Below are 16,096 nucleotides of genomic sequence, written 5' to 3'. Positions count from 1 at the left end.
TGACAACTTCCAGGACAGTGAGAAAAAAAAAGGGGGGGGGGTTGAGATTTGTTTTATGTTTATTATGGTAGGCACATAGTAAATGGCTGATGGATAAGATAAAGGGGATGATGATGTCTAATACAGAAGTTCTCAGTTTCTAATACATGTAAGAACTACCTGAAGTGTTTGTTTAAAATATAGAGAGTCCTGGGTCTTTATCACCAGGAATTCTAACTCACCCCCTGAATTAGAGAGGGCCCAGAAATAAGTACCCTGGGTAATTCTAATGATCACACCCTGGACGAACACTGAGCTGGAATTATTGGAGCTCTTAAAGGGGAGGAAAAAAAGGACCAGGATACAGAAACCTAGAGAAGAGAAAAGATAGGAAAAGGAGGTTTGAATAGAAATCAAGGAAGAAAGAAAAGGAAAGTTAAAGTAAATATGTAACTAAATTAAAGGAATGGTTTAGAAGAAGCATGAGGGTGGATGTGAAAAGTGACAAGCAAAGACTGGTCAAAAGCAATAAAGCAAAATGAAATACAAAAATATTGAGGAAATTAAGGCTTTATCTTGGACTTTAAAAATAACCTTTATTACCATTTTCCTTTATAGCAGTAACATATTCATTGTGGAAGAGTTGAAAAATAAGAAAAGGAGAAGAAGAATGGACCCTTAATTTGTTACTTGTGAATAGCTCCTGTTAACATTTTGGTATATCTTCTGCTAGTCTTTGTTTCTGCTTAGTCTCTTGAAGGTTTTGTTTGGTTATATAGTTTACCCCACTATCCAGAAGTAGAGCCTTCTGAGAAACCTTTCCTAAGAAATGGTGTAAAGCAAAGAAGCAATTACCTTAGCACACATCTTGTTAATGCATGCACAAAGTAAATTGAGATAAAGCACAGATGCTCGGAGACAGAGTTCAAAGCTATGGCCGCTTGATGCTGAGATGCTGAGTCTAGTTCCCGGAGAAAGACCTTGGTGGTGCCACTCTCCCTGCTCAGGGTGTGGCACTGCCTTTATAACAGCTCCTGCAAAACAAATGCTGAATGCTATTTTCTCCTTTTTTCGGAAAAGTGAAAATCCTCTTCGGATTTCTTTCCAGTTAGCAAGAACAGGTACTAATGTCGGTCTTTTGTGAAAGTGAAGTGAAGTAAAGCGAACTTTCAAAAAGCAGGGGATACCGGTATATACCATCAAATATCCTGCTTTTATAACATAAGCATCTTCCAACATACAGTTATTAATGGAAACTTCATTTTTAACATCTGCTTAATATTCACAATAGTCAGTTCTCCTTTCTTCCTTGCTAACAGAGCTCAGGTCTTTCAGGCAGTCAAGAACTTCAGGGAATCCTGGCACCATTTGGTGCACAGAAGGTGAATTTTATGTAGTCTAAGTCAATCACGGTGTAATTCTATTTCCCTTGTTAGTGATTGGCTAAGGAAGGAGCAAGCGACCTAATTCTGGCCAATAAGATATGAGGGCAGGTCTACAGACTGGATTTATGGGAGAGATTCTTAGTTCTTAAAAAGTGGTTAACAAGAAAGAGGTAACCCCCTTTTCTGCCTATGGGATGTGTGTGAGAAGGAAACACTAGAGCTGGTGGTTGGAACTATTGCATCCATCTTGTGGCCATGAAGGGAGCCAGCTACACAATGAAGATGGAAGAAGAGGGAAGTAGGAAGAATTGGGCTCTGGATGATCTTGTCACTCCAATCAATCACACATCCCTGGACCCTTCTTCTTGTTGGGTCAGAAAATAAATCCCCTATTGTTTAAGCCCCTTTAAGTCAGATTTTCTGTTTCTTGCAACAGAAAGCATCCTAACAGATGTAGCATTATAACTTCCTACACAATTTTCCTCTTGTAGGCTACTTGCGTTACTTACAGTTTTTCACTATTGCTTTTGCCTTGGATAGTTTCAAGAAATAAAAAAGTTACATAGCCTAGATAGTAATGTAATTTTTGTTGGGGGGAAGAAAGCAAGCAATAAAGAAAAGAAACAGGAATGAACTTGAAATATCTCAGGTCATCAAAGCTGAATCATTCTGAATCTCCACTCCCTTTATTGCTCATTGCTGTCAGCAGAGGTGGTTATCAGTGGCAAGTTACATTTCAGAAGGAAAAATTGGGAAATACAGTCTCAACATAACACGCTATTAAGGGTGAACATAAATAATCCTCTGAAATACAAGAGCTATTCCTGTTTGCAGTGTTACATAGTTTCATCAACTTTTTCTCTTTATTATAATAAAATTACTTTGGTAATAAGAAAGGCAGCCCGTTATGCCATGGTAATTCACTTCTCATGTTAAAATTTGCTGTAGATTCTACACTGTGTTTAATCTAAATGCACCTAGTCTATCACATTGACAATATTCAAGAACTAATGTTTCCCAAGGGCCTTCCAGAATCAAAACTGGGGCAAGGGCCCCTGACTGAACATGATTTAAGTGAAGAAGTTCAAATGTCTATGCTAATATCTGACAAATGAACAGTAGAAGAAACCTCCAGTAACTGCCTCTGGTTTCATCACTAGTAATGGTTGGGCCCATTTATAATTTGAGATTTTTAAATATGTTTACTTTTTAAATATTTAGTTGTCTTAGAGTCAAATTTTGGAAAGCTTCCTCATGTAAGAGAGGATATGCCTGTCAAAATAATAATTTTAATCAGTACATTTATCAAGCTCTAGAAGTACAAGGACCTACATTTCAATATTAGCATCAATAAGTACACCTAACACACGTTCAGAATTTTATATTAACAATTGATTACAATGTAATTCATTTATAGAACTTATTTTTTAAATCCCACACATAGATTACAAAATGAGACTAAAGTCACAACTAAATACTTAACTGTTGTTCATGAAGTTCTTCAGCACTGTGGTTATGACTCATGATATTTCCCACTCCTGGTCTCTGGCCAGGAGTATTGATTCATGAGTTGACTGTGGTAGAGGGTGTAAGGAAAACACGGGCTAATCTAAATCTCAGATAATGACTCTTTTCTAAACCCCCCCCCAAAAAAAACAAACAGCAAATCAATTTCATAAGCTACAAGATATCATTTCCCCCATGATGTCTCATAAGTTTGTCTCATGTAAGAATCATTTCCTGCATACTTGGATGTGTAAAGAAGAAGAAAACAAAACTCAGAATGTGGAGAGGAACCCACTGTTCAAAAGTTTACCTGTCATCATGAAGAATGTGGAAAGAGTCTACTCTGAGGCTGGATCCTTTCTGAATCTAGATGGACGCTGGGTTTAAGAGTCCGGATTGAAGAGGGCCATTAATTTAAGCCCTATTATAGGTTTTTAAATTATCTAAGTAGTCAAGATTCCAAAAATGTGCCACTAGATGCAGAAAGGCAGAAACTGATCATGAAAATCATTGGAAACTAGCACAGGGCTTGGCACATGAAGAGCACAAAATAAATATTTGTTAAAGAAATAACTGCATAAATAAATTTACCTGAACTTTTGATAGCATGTATATGGGAAGGGAAACTGCTTTCTCCACCTTCTCTGTTTTTCCTCATTCACTTCTGATTTCCATTTTTTTCAATAAAAATAAATGGAGAGGAAGAGTATTCTGGTTACACCTATCTGTATTTCCCTGTGACAGGGACTTCAAGGGTATGCCTGAGCTTGATATCGAGCAAGGGTCAATCTTTGATAATTCGACTGAACCCTGTGCTACGGAATTGTGTCACTGGTAGTCGGTTGGAGTGGGTGGGGCAGTGAGGCTGACTACATGGAAAAAGCCTGCTGGATTAGGGGAGCTCTAGGGACAGTCAATGTGTAACCCTGCCCTAAAGTATTCAAATCTTCTGTGCCAAGGTGGGCAGGATCTTGAGGGAGTAGGGGTAGGGAGGTCACTGAGTTAATTCTGTACAAACAAAAGAAAACAAACAGTTTCATTCCTCTAAATGCCACACACACATGCATCCCCACATTCCATCCCTGCCCACCCCCTCCCCGGTGAAGCCTTTGGGCCCATCCCATGTTGGGAAATGCGTTTGTGTGAGCATTAGACACACAGACTTAGTGGGTGGACATTTTGTTGGAGAGAATTGATCTCTCATGAGAGGAAGTGACTTCCAGCCAGCACCCTGCGAACAGAATAAGCCGTGAGTCAGGAACGCTTTTTGAAACCTCCTCATAAGTTGTTTTGAATAAGGCACAGGTGAGGAATTTTGAGTCTAGTCCCCAAATCTCTACCTACTCTTCTGGAGGATTCTAAGGTACAAACATAGGGCATTTTGTCTGGTATCTCCCTGATGATGAAACATGCCATGCCCACACAAATACACAAATGAAAAAAATCTGAGGATAACTAGTTCACCCTGTTGCTCAGTATTAAAGTTTGCAAGAACAGGGCCACTGGGCCACAAGTTCCTCCAATGTTCCCTCTTGAAGAGAAATTATTTCCCTTCTGGACTCTGCAATAGTACTACTGTTTGTCTGCATCCAAAGCCTTCCACTCGAATCCTACATGGGGTTGTCATTATATTAGTGTCATATTCCACCAGAACCATTTGGGAAAGAACTGAAATGCCTCAGAAGGTGATTACATATTTGCCATGAGCTCTATACACAGAATAACCTGTACTTCTGGCATTTTCCCAGGGACAAAAGGCCAACCAGTGATGGAAACCTTGCTAGTGACCTAACTCAGTTTGCTTTGCAGAGAAATACGAACCTTCTAGAAAAAAAGGTCTCTACCCTTGGGAAAAAATATTTTGTGCAAACATAGCTAAGTAGTCTCTCCTTTCTGTTCTTGTCCCCCATCTTCTGAAGGTTGTACCTGCCTGCATTCTTCTGTAGCAGGATTTTAGACTTTTCCCCCAAAGGTGGAGTAAAGTCTCTGTCTATAGAGCTAAATCATAGTGTTCAAAGTCTAATGGCAAGAGAAGTTGCCCATCATAAACTATGACAATAGGTCAAGGACTTCTAAAAGTGAAGTGGTGAGAAGCTCCCTTCTCTGCTTTTTCCATATGCTTCTTCCCACCTTGTGTTTTCAAATGGGTCAGCCATTGGAGTTGCCTTGTTATTAATAATGATTATTATATTGCTTTTATCTGAAGGAATAATACACAAGGAATTAAAATAAACAAAAGGGCAGGAAAAACCTCATGGGTATCAATTTTAATATCTTCAAAAAGCAGAAAGACAGCACAGTTGACCAATTCCAAAATGCCACAGTATGAAAAGGGAAGAGGTGAAGTTTCAGTAAGAGAACTGTGAGAAGTCTTACTTTTGAAACCTTGGGATAAAGAATGCCCTTCAATATTTAATATTTCAGAGACATGCCACTCTTCCAGAATCCAGAGGAAAAACAGAAGTCAAATAGCAAGGCACTTTTGCAGGAGTGTTGAAACAAACAAGAAAACATTTTATTTTTGAAAATACAGTCTTTAAAGATAAATTTGGTTTCCATTTTCCATACCTAGGTGCATCCAACAAGATACAAAAACAGACAAAACAAAACAACGAAACAGAGACCCACAACATTATGTACAGAGCTCTAAAATGAGCTGTGAATATCTACAAGACACTAGCATATGCTCTTTGTGAAAGGATGTACTTGTGTGGCTTTCTACAGTTCTCAGTCCTTGGGAAGAAGAGTTAACCCCCTGGAGCTGCCGGTGTGGCTGCAGCTGGGGAAGAGCTGGGGTCAGTGAAGGGTTGGGGGTGGCCCCCCCGGGTGGGAGGCGTGGAGAGGTGTCTGGGGAGGGGAGCGGCGGCGGCGGCCCGGGACAGATCCGGGGCTTCTCTAGAAGTCCTGCCGCGGGGTGTGAGTCAGGCTGTGCCGCCGCAGATCACAGTTTCGCCTGAACACTTTGCCGCACTGCTCGCAGCTGTAGGGCTTGATGTCTGTATGGGTGAGAAGGTGAGTTTTCAGATTACTTCTCTGATTAAAGGTTCTTCCACATGTGGGGCATTTGTGTGGAGATTCCTGTTCAGATGTGAAGCAAGCAAAGGATTAATCCTTCACACCACCACGGCACCCTTCTCAATAGTTTCTGTCTTATCCGTATCACAAGGTTAACAGAACACGCGCACGACAACAAAGAGGAGACTTGCAGGAACACATCTGTGTTCCTAATCCTCCAATCACAAAAACACACACACAGGCACACACAGGGACCGGATTACACTGATAACCGCGGTGGGCTTTGTGATTTCCAGCTCTTTACATTTCATCACCATGTCATAGGCAGGAAAAGGGGGAAGGAAAAACTCTAATCCTCTCTTAAGGAACGACATTCTCTCGGGTAATAAGGCTCCTCTTTGGTGGAAAATTAAACTATTCCTCAATGTTCTGAAAACTACAAATTATGAGGCCCCTGGGAGAGAACGTATGGGATTTCACCATGCCTCCATTATCAAAATTACCTTTATTTCCTCCCAAACACGAAAGCTTTAAATGCAGGGCACATCAGGTGAAAAAAATAATAATTCTAAAATTAGGATTTAGAATAGTGAGAGTGGCTTGTTCTTTAAGAAAAACACATAAATGTTTTCTGTTAAATAAAATTAATTTCATGTATAAAAAAACTGTGTGCTGCTTTCTCCACCTAGAAAACTGATCTAAATAGAGCCTTTTATGAGAAAGACCCTGCCACTGAACACCTTTTCTAGAGCAAAAATGATAAAACAGAACCAGTCACTGTTTTTAAACAAGAAAACAAACTTACCTGCATATGTAAAGTTTTGTGAACAGCCAGAGTTCTAGACTGACAAAATCCTTTCCCACACTCCTGACATTTGAAGGGTTTTTCTTTGGAATGGATATACCTGAAAATCAATATAAGGTTTCATTGAAATGGCTTTAACACCACGGTGAGGAGTTTCTTTTTGCAATTACTTTAAACGAAGTCATGAGGGAAAAAAGAAAAGAAACAGGATTTCCATTATTTATGTTTTTACACCCCCCCCGCCCCCCCGTGTAATTCTGTTTATGGTTAACCTCAACTAACCAGACTCTTCAAAACATTCACCGGACGCCGGCTTTATCTACACTTGATCGCCCTCTCTGGCGTATTTTGGAGCTCGAAATCGTGCCGAACGAGCTCTTCTTGGCCTCTACGGTTTTCTCTGGGATTTAAATTGGTCAAATCAGGATGTAAGGCAAGGCCAAGTTTAGGGGGACTGATTTTAGCGAACCCCTTAAAAGCCGCGGAGGATCGGTACAGAAGTCCTACCTTGGGGTAACAACAGCAAGTAGAGTCCAGGGAAAAGATACCCTCACCCCCACTCCTGGGAAGTTTTTACTGGATGAAAACACTTACATTATAGTATTTCTTCAATTGCCTTTGATTAATGCATAGTTGAAGATGTGGAGGGAATGCGAAGAGCCGTTTCTAAATTCAGTGATCTCGAGACCCCCGCAAATAAGTTTAAAGAAAGGTCCCTGTGGCAGGCTCTGGGGCGCACCTGGGGGCGAGTCAGGGAAGGGAGGGAACCCAGTGGAGGTGGCCGAGGAGATTTCCAGAAATGGTCCTATCGCAGGCAGGACCTGCACCCACCAGAGAAAAGTCTTCGAGGTTTCTTGGCTCTACCTGCCCCACCCCCTAAGGTCGACCCGGTGGAAACTGGAAAACCGATCCCAGGACCAAGGCCAACCCAGCAGATTTTAACTACGTAAGGATGGGGTGGCCCTCCTGTATCCCAAACAAGAACAGGCAGCAGGGGCCCGCTGAGGAAAAAGGTAAATTTCGGGGGTTGGTTGTGGCTGGCTGGGGAGGGCTTTGGGGGATATATTCTAGTTCAGAGGGGATTTTAGTGACGCTTGCAATGTCTATCAGGATTCGGTATTCTGAATAAACTGTCTTTCCCTCCCCAGGCCAACCTCTTTCCCCACCTTACCTGTGATCCCGCAAATGATCTTGCCTCCGGAAAGCCTTGTGGCAGATGTCACACGTGTACGGCCTCTCATCTGTGTGGGTCCTCTCGTGGATGAGCAAGTTGTAGGATTTGGTAAAGTGTCTGCCACAAAACTTGCAGATAAACTCTTTTTTCGTTTTGGAGGGCAACCTCCCTCGGGAGGGCTTTCTGTCCGGAGTCAATTTACTGAGGCCCGAGATGGGGCTACCCAGCCCCGGGCTCAGCTTGGTCAGGTCTCCTATCTTAGGGGGATCCTCTTGCGTAGCGGCCACGGCCAAGTTGGCAAAGTCAAAACGGGGCCGGTCCTTGTGCAGGGCTGGGAGGACGTGGGCAATGGCTCCCTGCTTGGGGTGGAAGAGGTGGGTGGTAAAGGGCAGAGCCGGGAAGGGGAAGCGCGCGTCCACGAGGCCCTGCGCCGCCGCCATCTCGGTGATGGTGGAGCGGGTGATCTCGTGCACGTTGGGGTACCCCAGTGTCCAGTGGTTCATGTGCATGGTCTGCACGGCGCTGAGACCGTACAGGCCCTGCAGGTGGTCCACCGCGGCGGGGAAGGTGTTCACGGCCTGCAGGAAGGAGTAATTGGTGAGCTGCAGCGATGGGTGGAGCGGGATGGGCGCTGGCAGGGCCTTGCTCCCCATTTTCCGGGGTGCTGGGGGGCGGAGGTAGCCACCCTTTTTTTCCAGGACTCAGAGGCGGCTGGGCGTGGGGCTCCGGCGAAAACCCAGAAGGACAACGGCGCGCAGAGAAAACCCTAAAAATGGCCGGGGGAGAGAGAGAAAGTCGTGACTATTATCCAAGCCTGCTCGGTCTGTCCCTTGGCGCCGCGTGGGTTACAACACCTTCCTTCTAAGTCCCCCTCCCTACCCACTCCGAGGCCCCCAAGTGGAGTGGTGAGGGAACTTTGGAGAGCCTGCCCGGCGGGCGAGTCGACACCCAAGCTCGAGCTCAGCCCCCGGGGCCAGGGTGTCAGGCGGGGCAAAAGTGGTCCCCGGCGGCGAGCGGGTCGCCCGTGGGAAAATCGGATTCCAGGCACGCACTGATTCGAGGAGCCGAAGATCCGGGCCGGGGAGAACGAAAGGTGGGCAGGGGCTACAGCAGAGGCGGCACCCAGTCCAGCCCACCCACCGCTACCCGATCGGGCGAAGCTTGGTCATCCGTGACACCCCGCTGTGCCAACGCCCACAGGCCCGGGCTGAGCCTCTGTTGCCGCCGTGCCTCCAAGCTCCCCGGGGAACGTTGGGTTGTGGGTCTGACCCGGGCGTGAGGGCCTGGCTCGGCCGGGCGGCTCCTAGCGCTGCGCCCCGAGCCCGTCGACCCGCCCGGCGACCGCCGTTCACCCGGACCGCGCCTGGGGTGCTGGAGCGCAGCCGGGCGCACTTTGCGCTCCTGGGGCTGCGGGGCCCTCGGAGGGGCTCGCCTCGCCCGGCGCTGACCTCAGAGGTTTTCTTTTTCCTTCCTCTGCCTCTGTCCCATTTATCAGCGGTGACGGGCCACAGGAAAGAAAAGTGACACCTCGGGGGGGCCGGTGAGGCCTAGAATCACCCCTTCCACCTTCCCAGGGGCCGTCTCCTCCCACCCCCCACCTAGATCCCTTCCAGATGGTTCAGGCTCAGTGGGGGGTTGCGGGGGTGGAGAAAGTCCCTGATCCAGGACCAAGCGCCAAGCTCTCGGGAGGCCCGAGCGCTTCTCGACCTGGCACCAGGAGAAGCTCCTACACCGGCCAGGCCCCAGGAAAAGAGAAGAGAGGTAAGGCGAGAGTGTTCCCCGGGGAGGAAAAAAGAAGGAGCAGCAGGGGAGCCACAGCAGATCGGGTACGGTGCGCCTCTGCCTGCCTGGAGGAAGCTTGTTTGTCGGCCTGGAGTTGAGTGCGACGTTGCTTCTGCCACCGGGAAGCCGGCCGGGGTCTGCGGCCTGGGCCTAAGCAGGGCGCACGCACATGCCTGTCTCTGAAGCCCCAGTGCCAACACGGAGGTCTGCTTTCAGACCCAGTTTCCCAGGGCACCTCATCTGCTTTCAGGGTAGGCCCACCTTCTCCCACTACCAGCCCCTTTTTAGCAGAGAGTTCTGCCAGCTCTGCGGCTTGGGCCGTGCCTCTGAAGGTGGCTCCCCAGGGGCTGGGACTCACAGTTAAGCGCTTTCCCTAGAGAAGGGCAGGCAGGCCTATGTGAGCCATCAACCTTTATGCCTGGCTTTTGAACCCAGCAGGAAGATGGGAGAGTTTGTCCAGACTTCCTTGCCACCAGCGCTTTCTGCGCCTGAAATGCTCTTCTCTAGCGTGCTGTGAAGTCTTGTCTGTGGCTCTATCTGAGGGCAGGCTTAGAGGGCTGCGCTAATGACACAGCGCTCTGGCCAGGCAGAATCTGGCCGCCTCTGCGAGGCCCACACCTTCCCTCCCTCCTCCCCTGTTTGGAACGGCTTGGAGACAGGGATTTATTAATGAACCGCTTCTGCCCAGTGGTATGCGGTCTGGGAGTTGAGGCCGGGAGTTAATGAGAGGTGTGTAACAGTCAGAGGGTCTCAGTCAGACCGTTCAACCGAAACTGTAAACCTCCATTAGTAATAAACTTTCCCACCACAAATCACAATTCATTTTTGTTCAGTGGCAACCCTCAAGCCCTCTCCTAGAGAGGTAGGAAAAAAAAGATTCTACTAACATCCCTGGTAATCTATTTGTTTCCTCTTCCATTAAAAATCATAAGTTATACCTTTATTTCCTTCTTTTTGCATAGGAGGATTTTCTAGAGATTCAAAATATTATTTTTCCCCTAGTATTAAAAAGTGGCCTCCCCACATAGGAAACCGAAATTATTATTTGGGTGTTTTCCCAGACTGGATTTCTTAGAAATAAATACAGGAGGCAAAGTGCAATTCCCACCACGTTCTCCGTGTATGTATGTGTACGTGTGTGGGGTGTGTTATCGATTGAAGGAATATCATGGCCTGTGATCTTGATTCCAAATGCACAAAGTGAACTCTGCCATAAAGCTTATATGTTAATTCCGCCAGCAGAAACTTGAGTGCCATCTTCCTTCCCTTTCCACCAAATGGTTTATAACCCAAAATTAATGCCTCTTTTATAATTCAGCTTCATGGTGGCACAAAAGTGCTATTTCATAGTGTGTATTCATTTTAATTTGCAGGACAAATAGTTTCTTCATAGAAGAAGAGCAAATCCTTCACAAACAGAGCAACCCTAAATATCCATTAAACATTTTTGCCATAAAGAATTAGGGAGTTTAGATTTCCACTCTCCTGTTGAGTAGCTGGAAATATATGTCAAAAGATATTTTAAGTCAATGCAGAGATCTAAAGTACTTTCGTTTTGTCTAGAGCTGAGCATGTAGTTCTCACACTCAGTTTCAGGCAATAACAGCCATCATCTGCTGTCACTTCTACACCATCCCGTTTCAGACCATTGGTTACTTTTAATTTTGCAAGGAAAGAAACTTAAACCAACGAAAAGACATAAATATTTCCGTGGAGCTGAGACTAGTTTTCTTTCATCAGCCTTCTTCACAGGAATTTCCAGACATGTACAGATGTTTTGTAAAATTTAGTTCACTTGCTGTCAACAACTGAGAGGTGTACGTACTAATTTCAGTTCAGTGAAGCTTTCAAAACACTGGAGAAAAAAATAGTAATTTGATAAGGAGGCTCGCTCTTTGGTAATGTGTTATTACACTTTATTATCTAAAAATCGTATACAGTCAGGGGTCATCTGCTAACACCTGTGGGTTGGTGTCTGAGAGAAATGACTGATGAATCCGTAGGCTCGCTGAATTTCAGCCCAAGCCACAATAAAATTTTACATTAATCAGAGAGCTATACTCCAAGTAGATCTAAGGAGATCATTTTAAAAAAAAAATTAAAATGGCCAGATTGGATCAGGTGAACAGAGAGAAAGGGCCGCGAAGTTCCTGCCCCTTCGCTGCGCCTCTGCCTTCCCAAGGAGTTAATTAAATTAAGATGCCTTCCGCATAATCTGGGTTCTGTTTCTCTCTGCTCCCTCGCTCCCCCTGCATGAGTAATTTTCTTGTTCTGCTCAGGACTGCAGTTTGTTTAGCAGAGAAAGTAGCTGTCTGCGCCGTTTCGCTCCGGGAAACTCCAGCCCTCTTTTGTTCCCTGCTAACAGGTAGGGAGACAGAGCCAGCGCACCCTCCACAAACACCTTTTTCTCCCTCCTCACCATACAAACACAACTCCTTGCTCTGTTGCTACTTCTCGAGAATCCGAGTGTTTAAACCCCAGGGGGATTTGCCTTCTGCCCCCTCCTCCAGGACTAGAGGATGGGAGGAAAATCAAAAGGCCAGCACAAGGCTGAAGAATTATCTAGGACTGAACTATTACTTTTCCCTTGAAACGAGCTGGCTCGGCAGGCACTGTGTGTCGCGGCCCGTCCGCTCTGCCGCGGCTTCCCCGGGACGGGTGGACCAGCAATACTATGGCAGGGTGAGAAAGAACATGAGATTGTGGGGTTTCATCTCAACGTACGTAGATCAGCTTTTAGAAGAAGCTTTGCTGAGTGCTTAGATTAAATGTCGCAAAACAAAACTAAAAACAGTACGTGAAAGCGTGTGTCGTTGCGTGTTAGCTGGGAGTGGCGTGCCTGGGATCCGATAAAGTGAAAAATACAATGCCCCGGGAGTGCGTCCGTATGATTTCTTTTCACAATTTCTGAACTTGTGGCACGCCGGACCGAGAATCCGAGCGCCCCCCTGCACCCCCTGCAGCCTGCCTTCCTTAGGGTGGCTGCAGCCCCTTCCCAGAGCGGACACTCACCTCCCCCAGAAACGTCCGCCTGGGCAGCGTCACTCAGACCTGGTCCAGGCAGTGAGGCGCACAGCTTGGAAAGGTCATTGGGTCCACGCCGGACAAACTTCTTTTTCCGCGCGGAGTCCCGGGAGCCGCGGACATGATCTGGAGGACGACGAGCAGCCAAAACGAGAGCGGATCCTCGCCTTCGTCCCGAGTCAGTGGTCGTAGAATGTGTAAAGACCCAGGGTGGTTGGAGCCCGCGCTCAGAGCTCGCCCGGAACCTCGCGCCTCCGCGAGGCTCTCGCCGCGGACTCGGGGTAAGGTCGGAGCCTGCAGCCTCGCAGGGCCATCACCCTCCAGCAGCGAGCACGCCGAGCTCTGTCCCCGCCCGCGTCCCTCCCCAGGCTGCTCGCGGCCCGGAGACCCGGGCTTTAGTAGCGGCCCCGCCTCCCCTTCGGGCGGGCGTCCCGCAGCCGCGCTGGGCCCCCGGCGCCCAGGCTCCTCCTCCGCGCCCGGCGCCCGCTAATGGTCCACTCTGTTTACTTGTGTTTGGATAGCAACTGAGTCTTAAAGGCACAGGTTTGCTCGAGGTTTCTCTGTTACAGAGGCAGAGCCAAGGTGACTCAGTTCAAAACTCACACACAAACACAACGTCCACCCCCTTCCTTCTCGGTGCCACTTTTCCTTATAATGTTAGAAACTGAACAACTGGCTTTCTGCCTCCCGAAGACCCCGCAGAGAAACTCAAAGGGCATTTTGTAGTTTTACTTGGCGCGCTCGCCGCGTTAATTTCCACATCTTAACACGTTTAACATAACTATCTTATTCGTAGGTAAAATCAATCACTTTTAGATTGTATTCTCCAACATATATCACCCTTCCTCCAATTTTAAATAGTTTTGTACATACTTTTGGTCAGTTATGACTGTATCTGTAGTCTGCTTTCGCCTGCTGTTTTCAAAACGAAGTTTGTTTATAGAGGTGACAATTGACTAATTTCGTAATTACTGCAAAGACATATGTGGGATATCCCAGGAGAAATTTCTTCCAAAATTTAAGCTTTAATCAGCCAATGTACATTTCATAAACAGTTAACCAACTTGGTTAAAGGGGTGGGCATCTGCAACCCATTGGCAAACAATAAAGAATCCATCTGGAATGGGTGAAGAGCAGTCATTTAAAATATTTAGGAAAATATTATGCTAGCTTCTCAAACGTGTACATCTTCATTCCCAGCAAAAAACAGAGTTCATTGTTCAGTTGCCAGGAAACGTAATCGAATTTGAAGTGTAGTGATACATTTTTCAGGTTCTTCTAAAGATTTGGTCCTCTGTGAGTGTAATTGCAGGATGCACTTCAGCTACTCTGGAAGTAGGGTGACCGAGTGACAGGGGGTGACATACTCTCATTCTAAACAGCCTCTTTCCAGATGAGATCTGCGTGAGCAACACTGAGCAAAACGCCCTTCGTCCCAGACGAGTTCGCCAGAGGCGATTTACGTTAGCCCCCTGCAAGTCCGCGCTTTGAGGGGCGCAGATCTGCAAGCCAAGAGGCTGTACAATTCAAAGGTGTTCTGCCAAAATGTGGTTTTGGATGTGCCGCCCAAAACACAACTAAAATAATCTCAATCGTGCGGGGAAGTGGACAAATACAAGCAGAAGACTTAAAACCTGTCAAGAGGTCAAGCTATGATTGGGAAGCCAGGCAGAAGCTACGGGATATTATTATTAGGATAAAATCCCTTCCATTTTATTTATGCAGAGGTAAGTAGAATTTTTCGTTCCTTCGGTAAAACATAATTCAGAGATAGCAGATCTTTTTTTTCTTTTCTTTCCAATTTCAAATTTGCAAAGGTTAAAAAGTGAGCCTGGAATGAAGACCCGAGTGTTTAATATCCTTCAGCGTTGAACTGCTTCAAAGTAGACTTGACAAACAGCGTGGAAGTAGCGGGATGCCTGAGTTCAGGACTTTTTTAAAAAAAAAGTTTTCCCTAATGGATTCTATAGGGGTGCTTTCATTTTAGCGCTCAGTCCTGAGCCCCAGCTATGGGGATGCCTGCGGTCCCCTCTCTCTAACCGCCTCATTCCTTCCGCAGCTTTTCTCAATTTGGAAGATTTGGAGGGAACTTTCTCTTCTTTCAGACCCCCAGGACACAACTCCCGGGGTGGTGACCTGAAGAGTGTTCCTACGCTTCATATTTCCTTTTCTGCAAGTGGAGGAAACTCCCAGCGGTGGGTTTCACACCTTCCCACCGTGTGTGTGTGTGTGTGTGTGTGTGTGTGGTGTTGTGTGCGGAACCGCCTGCTCTTCCCGAGGGTGAACATAATTTCCAACCATTCACGAGCTGCGCCCTCTTTCCGCAAACCTCCTGAGCCTGGGTTTTTCCAGAAACGTGTTTACCTCGCCCACCCCAGCTTCCGAAGCTCCACAGTGGAGTCTGGGCCACGCCGGCCCAAGCGCTGCAGCCGCTTGTAAGGTAGGGAAGCGTCGGCGAGCTCCGGGCTTCGGGAGAAGCCTCGAGGTGCGGCAGCGCCTCGGCAGCCTCCAGGCCCGGCCACCGCAACGGGCAGGTGCGCGCTCCACGCGGAGAGCAAGCTGGAGGCTGGACGCGGAGCCGCACCCTTCTCAGGGCTCTCCCGGGCCACCTCTGCGGCCACTCCGGCCGGCCCTTGAGTTGCTCCACGCTCTGCCCGAAGCAAGCCCCCCGCCCCCGCCGGCGTCTAGAACGCATGCTCTTTGGGGGCCCACCCAGGAGCAGCCTCCTCGGCCGGACTCCCCTGGCGACAACGCCTGGCAAGGAAGATAGGCCCGCGGCGAGTTGTGGGTCCGGGTGTTCAGAGCCGTAAGTCCTGGAGCCTACAGAGCGGCCCAGCCGCGCCCCGGGGGGCTGAGTCCCTGCGCCGCCGTCCCACTCCCCCTGCGCCCTCCAGAAGCAGCGCTGCGGTTCACTCCGACGTTTCCGCCGACTGGTCATCTGCTGTTCTCGCGGCTCTGGGCTTGCGACACCAAGGACACTTCCAGAGAAGTGGCTAACAGACTGTCGAGGGGAGCGCGAGCAGTTGCAGCCCATACCCGAACCTCCCCTGGAGGACCTGACGCAGGACGGGGAGAGGACAACGGAGGAATGGGAGGAGGAGGGGGCTCGGCAGCGCGGGCCCCTTCCCCCCTACCTCCCACCCCCACCCGCCCCACCGGCCCACCCAGGAGGCTCTGCCAGTTAAGCCACGAACAGGTGTCAGACACACACTTCCCTGAGGTTGACTCCGAGCCTCTACCAGTCTGAACCGCGCGCTGCGGACATCCTAAAGACTTTTGCCCTTTATGTCACAAGTTATGGACACACCATCTTTTTCCAGGGATCTCAGCTGCCATTGCCTCTGAGGACTGAGGACTCGCCTCCCTTCTCTCCAGCCTTCCCTGCCTCTCCAGGGCAGGGACCTTCTGCATTTGAACTTCCCACCC

The 16,096-nt window shown here is 47.7% G+C and overlaps 1 protein-coding gene across 3 annotated transcripts; it reads right to left on the bottom strand.

Annotated features, from left to right (window-relative positions):
* Window positions 1–5,363: 5,363 nt before the first annotated feature.
* On the bottom strand, window positions 5,364–13,029 carry OSR2 (odd-skipped related transciption factor 2). Of its 3 annotated transcripts, none has more exons than XM_068525840.1 (4): window positions 12,659–13,029; window positions 7,862–8,630; window positions 6,691–6,790; window positions 5,364–5,948 (listed from the first exon to the last, which is right to left on the bottom strand). In XM_068525840.1, exons 2-4 carry the CDS (start codon window positions 8,515–8,517, stop codon window positions 5,766–5,768), a joined length of 939 nt encoding a protein of 312 aa, XP_068381941.1. In that variant the 5' UTR covers window positions 8,518–8,630; window positions 12,659–13,029; the 3' UTR covers window positions 5,364–5,765. The 3 variants fall into 3 exon arrangements, with proteins under 3 accessions (XP_068381941.1, XP_068381942.1, XP_068381943.1); XM_068525841.1 differs by having other exon boundaries at window positions 5,364–5,866; XM_068525842.1 differs by lacking the exon at window positions 12,659–13,029 and adding an exon at window positions 9,011–9,283.
* Window positions 13,030–16,096: the final 3,067 nt, after the last annotated feature.

The sequence above is a fragment of the Eschrichtius robustus genome, chromosome 17 (genome assembly GCF_028021215.1).
Source record: "Eschrichtius robustus isolate mEscRob2 chromosome 17, mEscRob2.pri, whole genome shotgun sequence".
Taxonomy (NCBI): Eukaryota; Metazoa; Chordata; class Mammalia; order Artiodactyla; family Eschrichtiidae; genus Eschrichtius; species Eschrichtius robustus.
The sequence above is the reverse complement of the archived record's forward strand: the minus strand, read 5'-3'. Positions and strand labels throughout refer to the sequence as shown.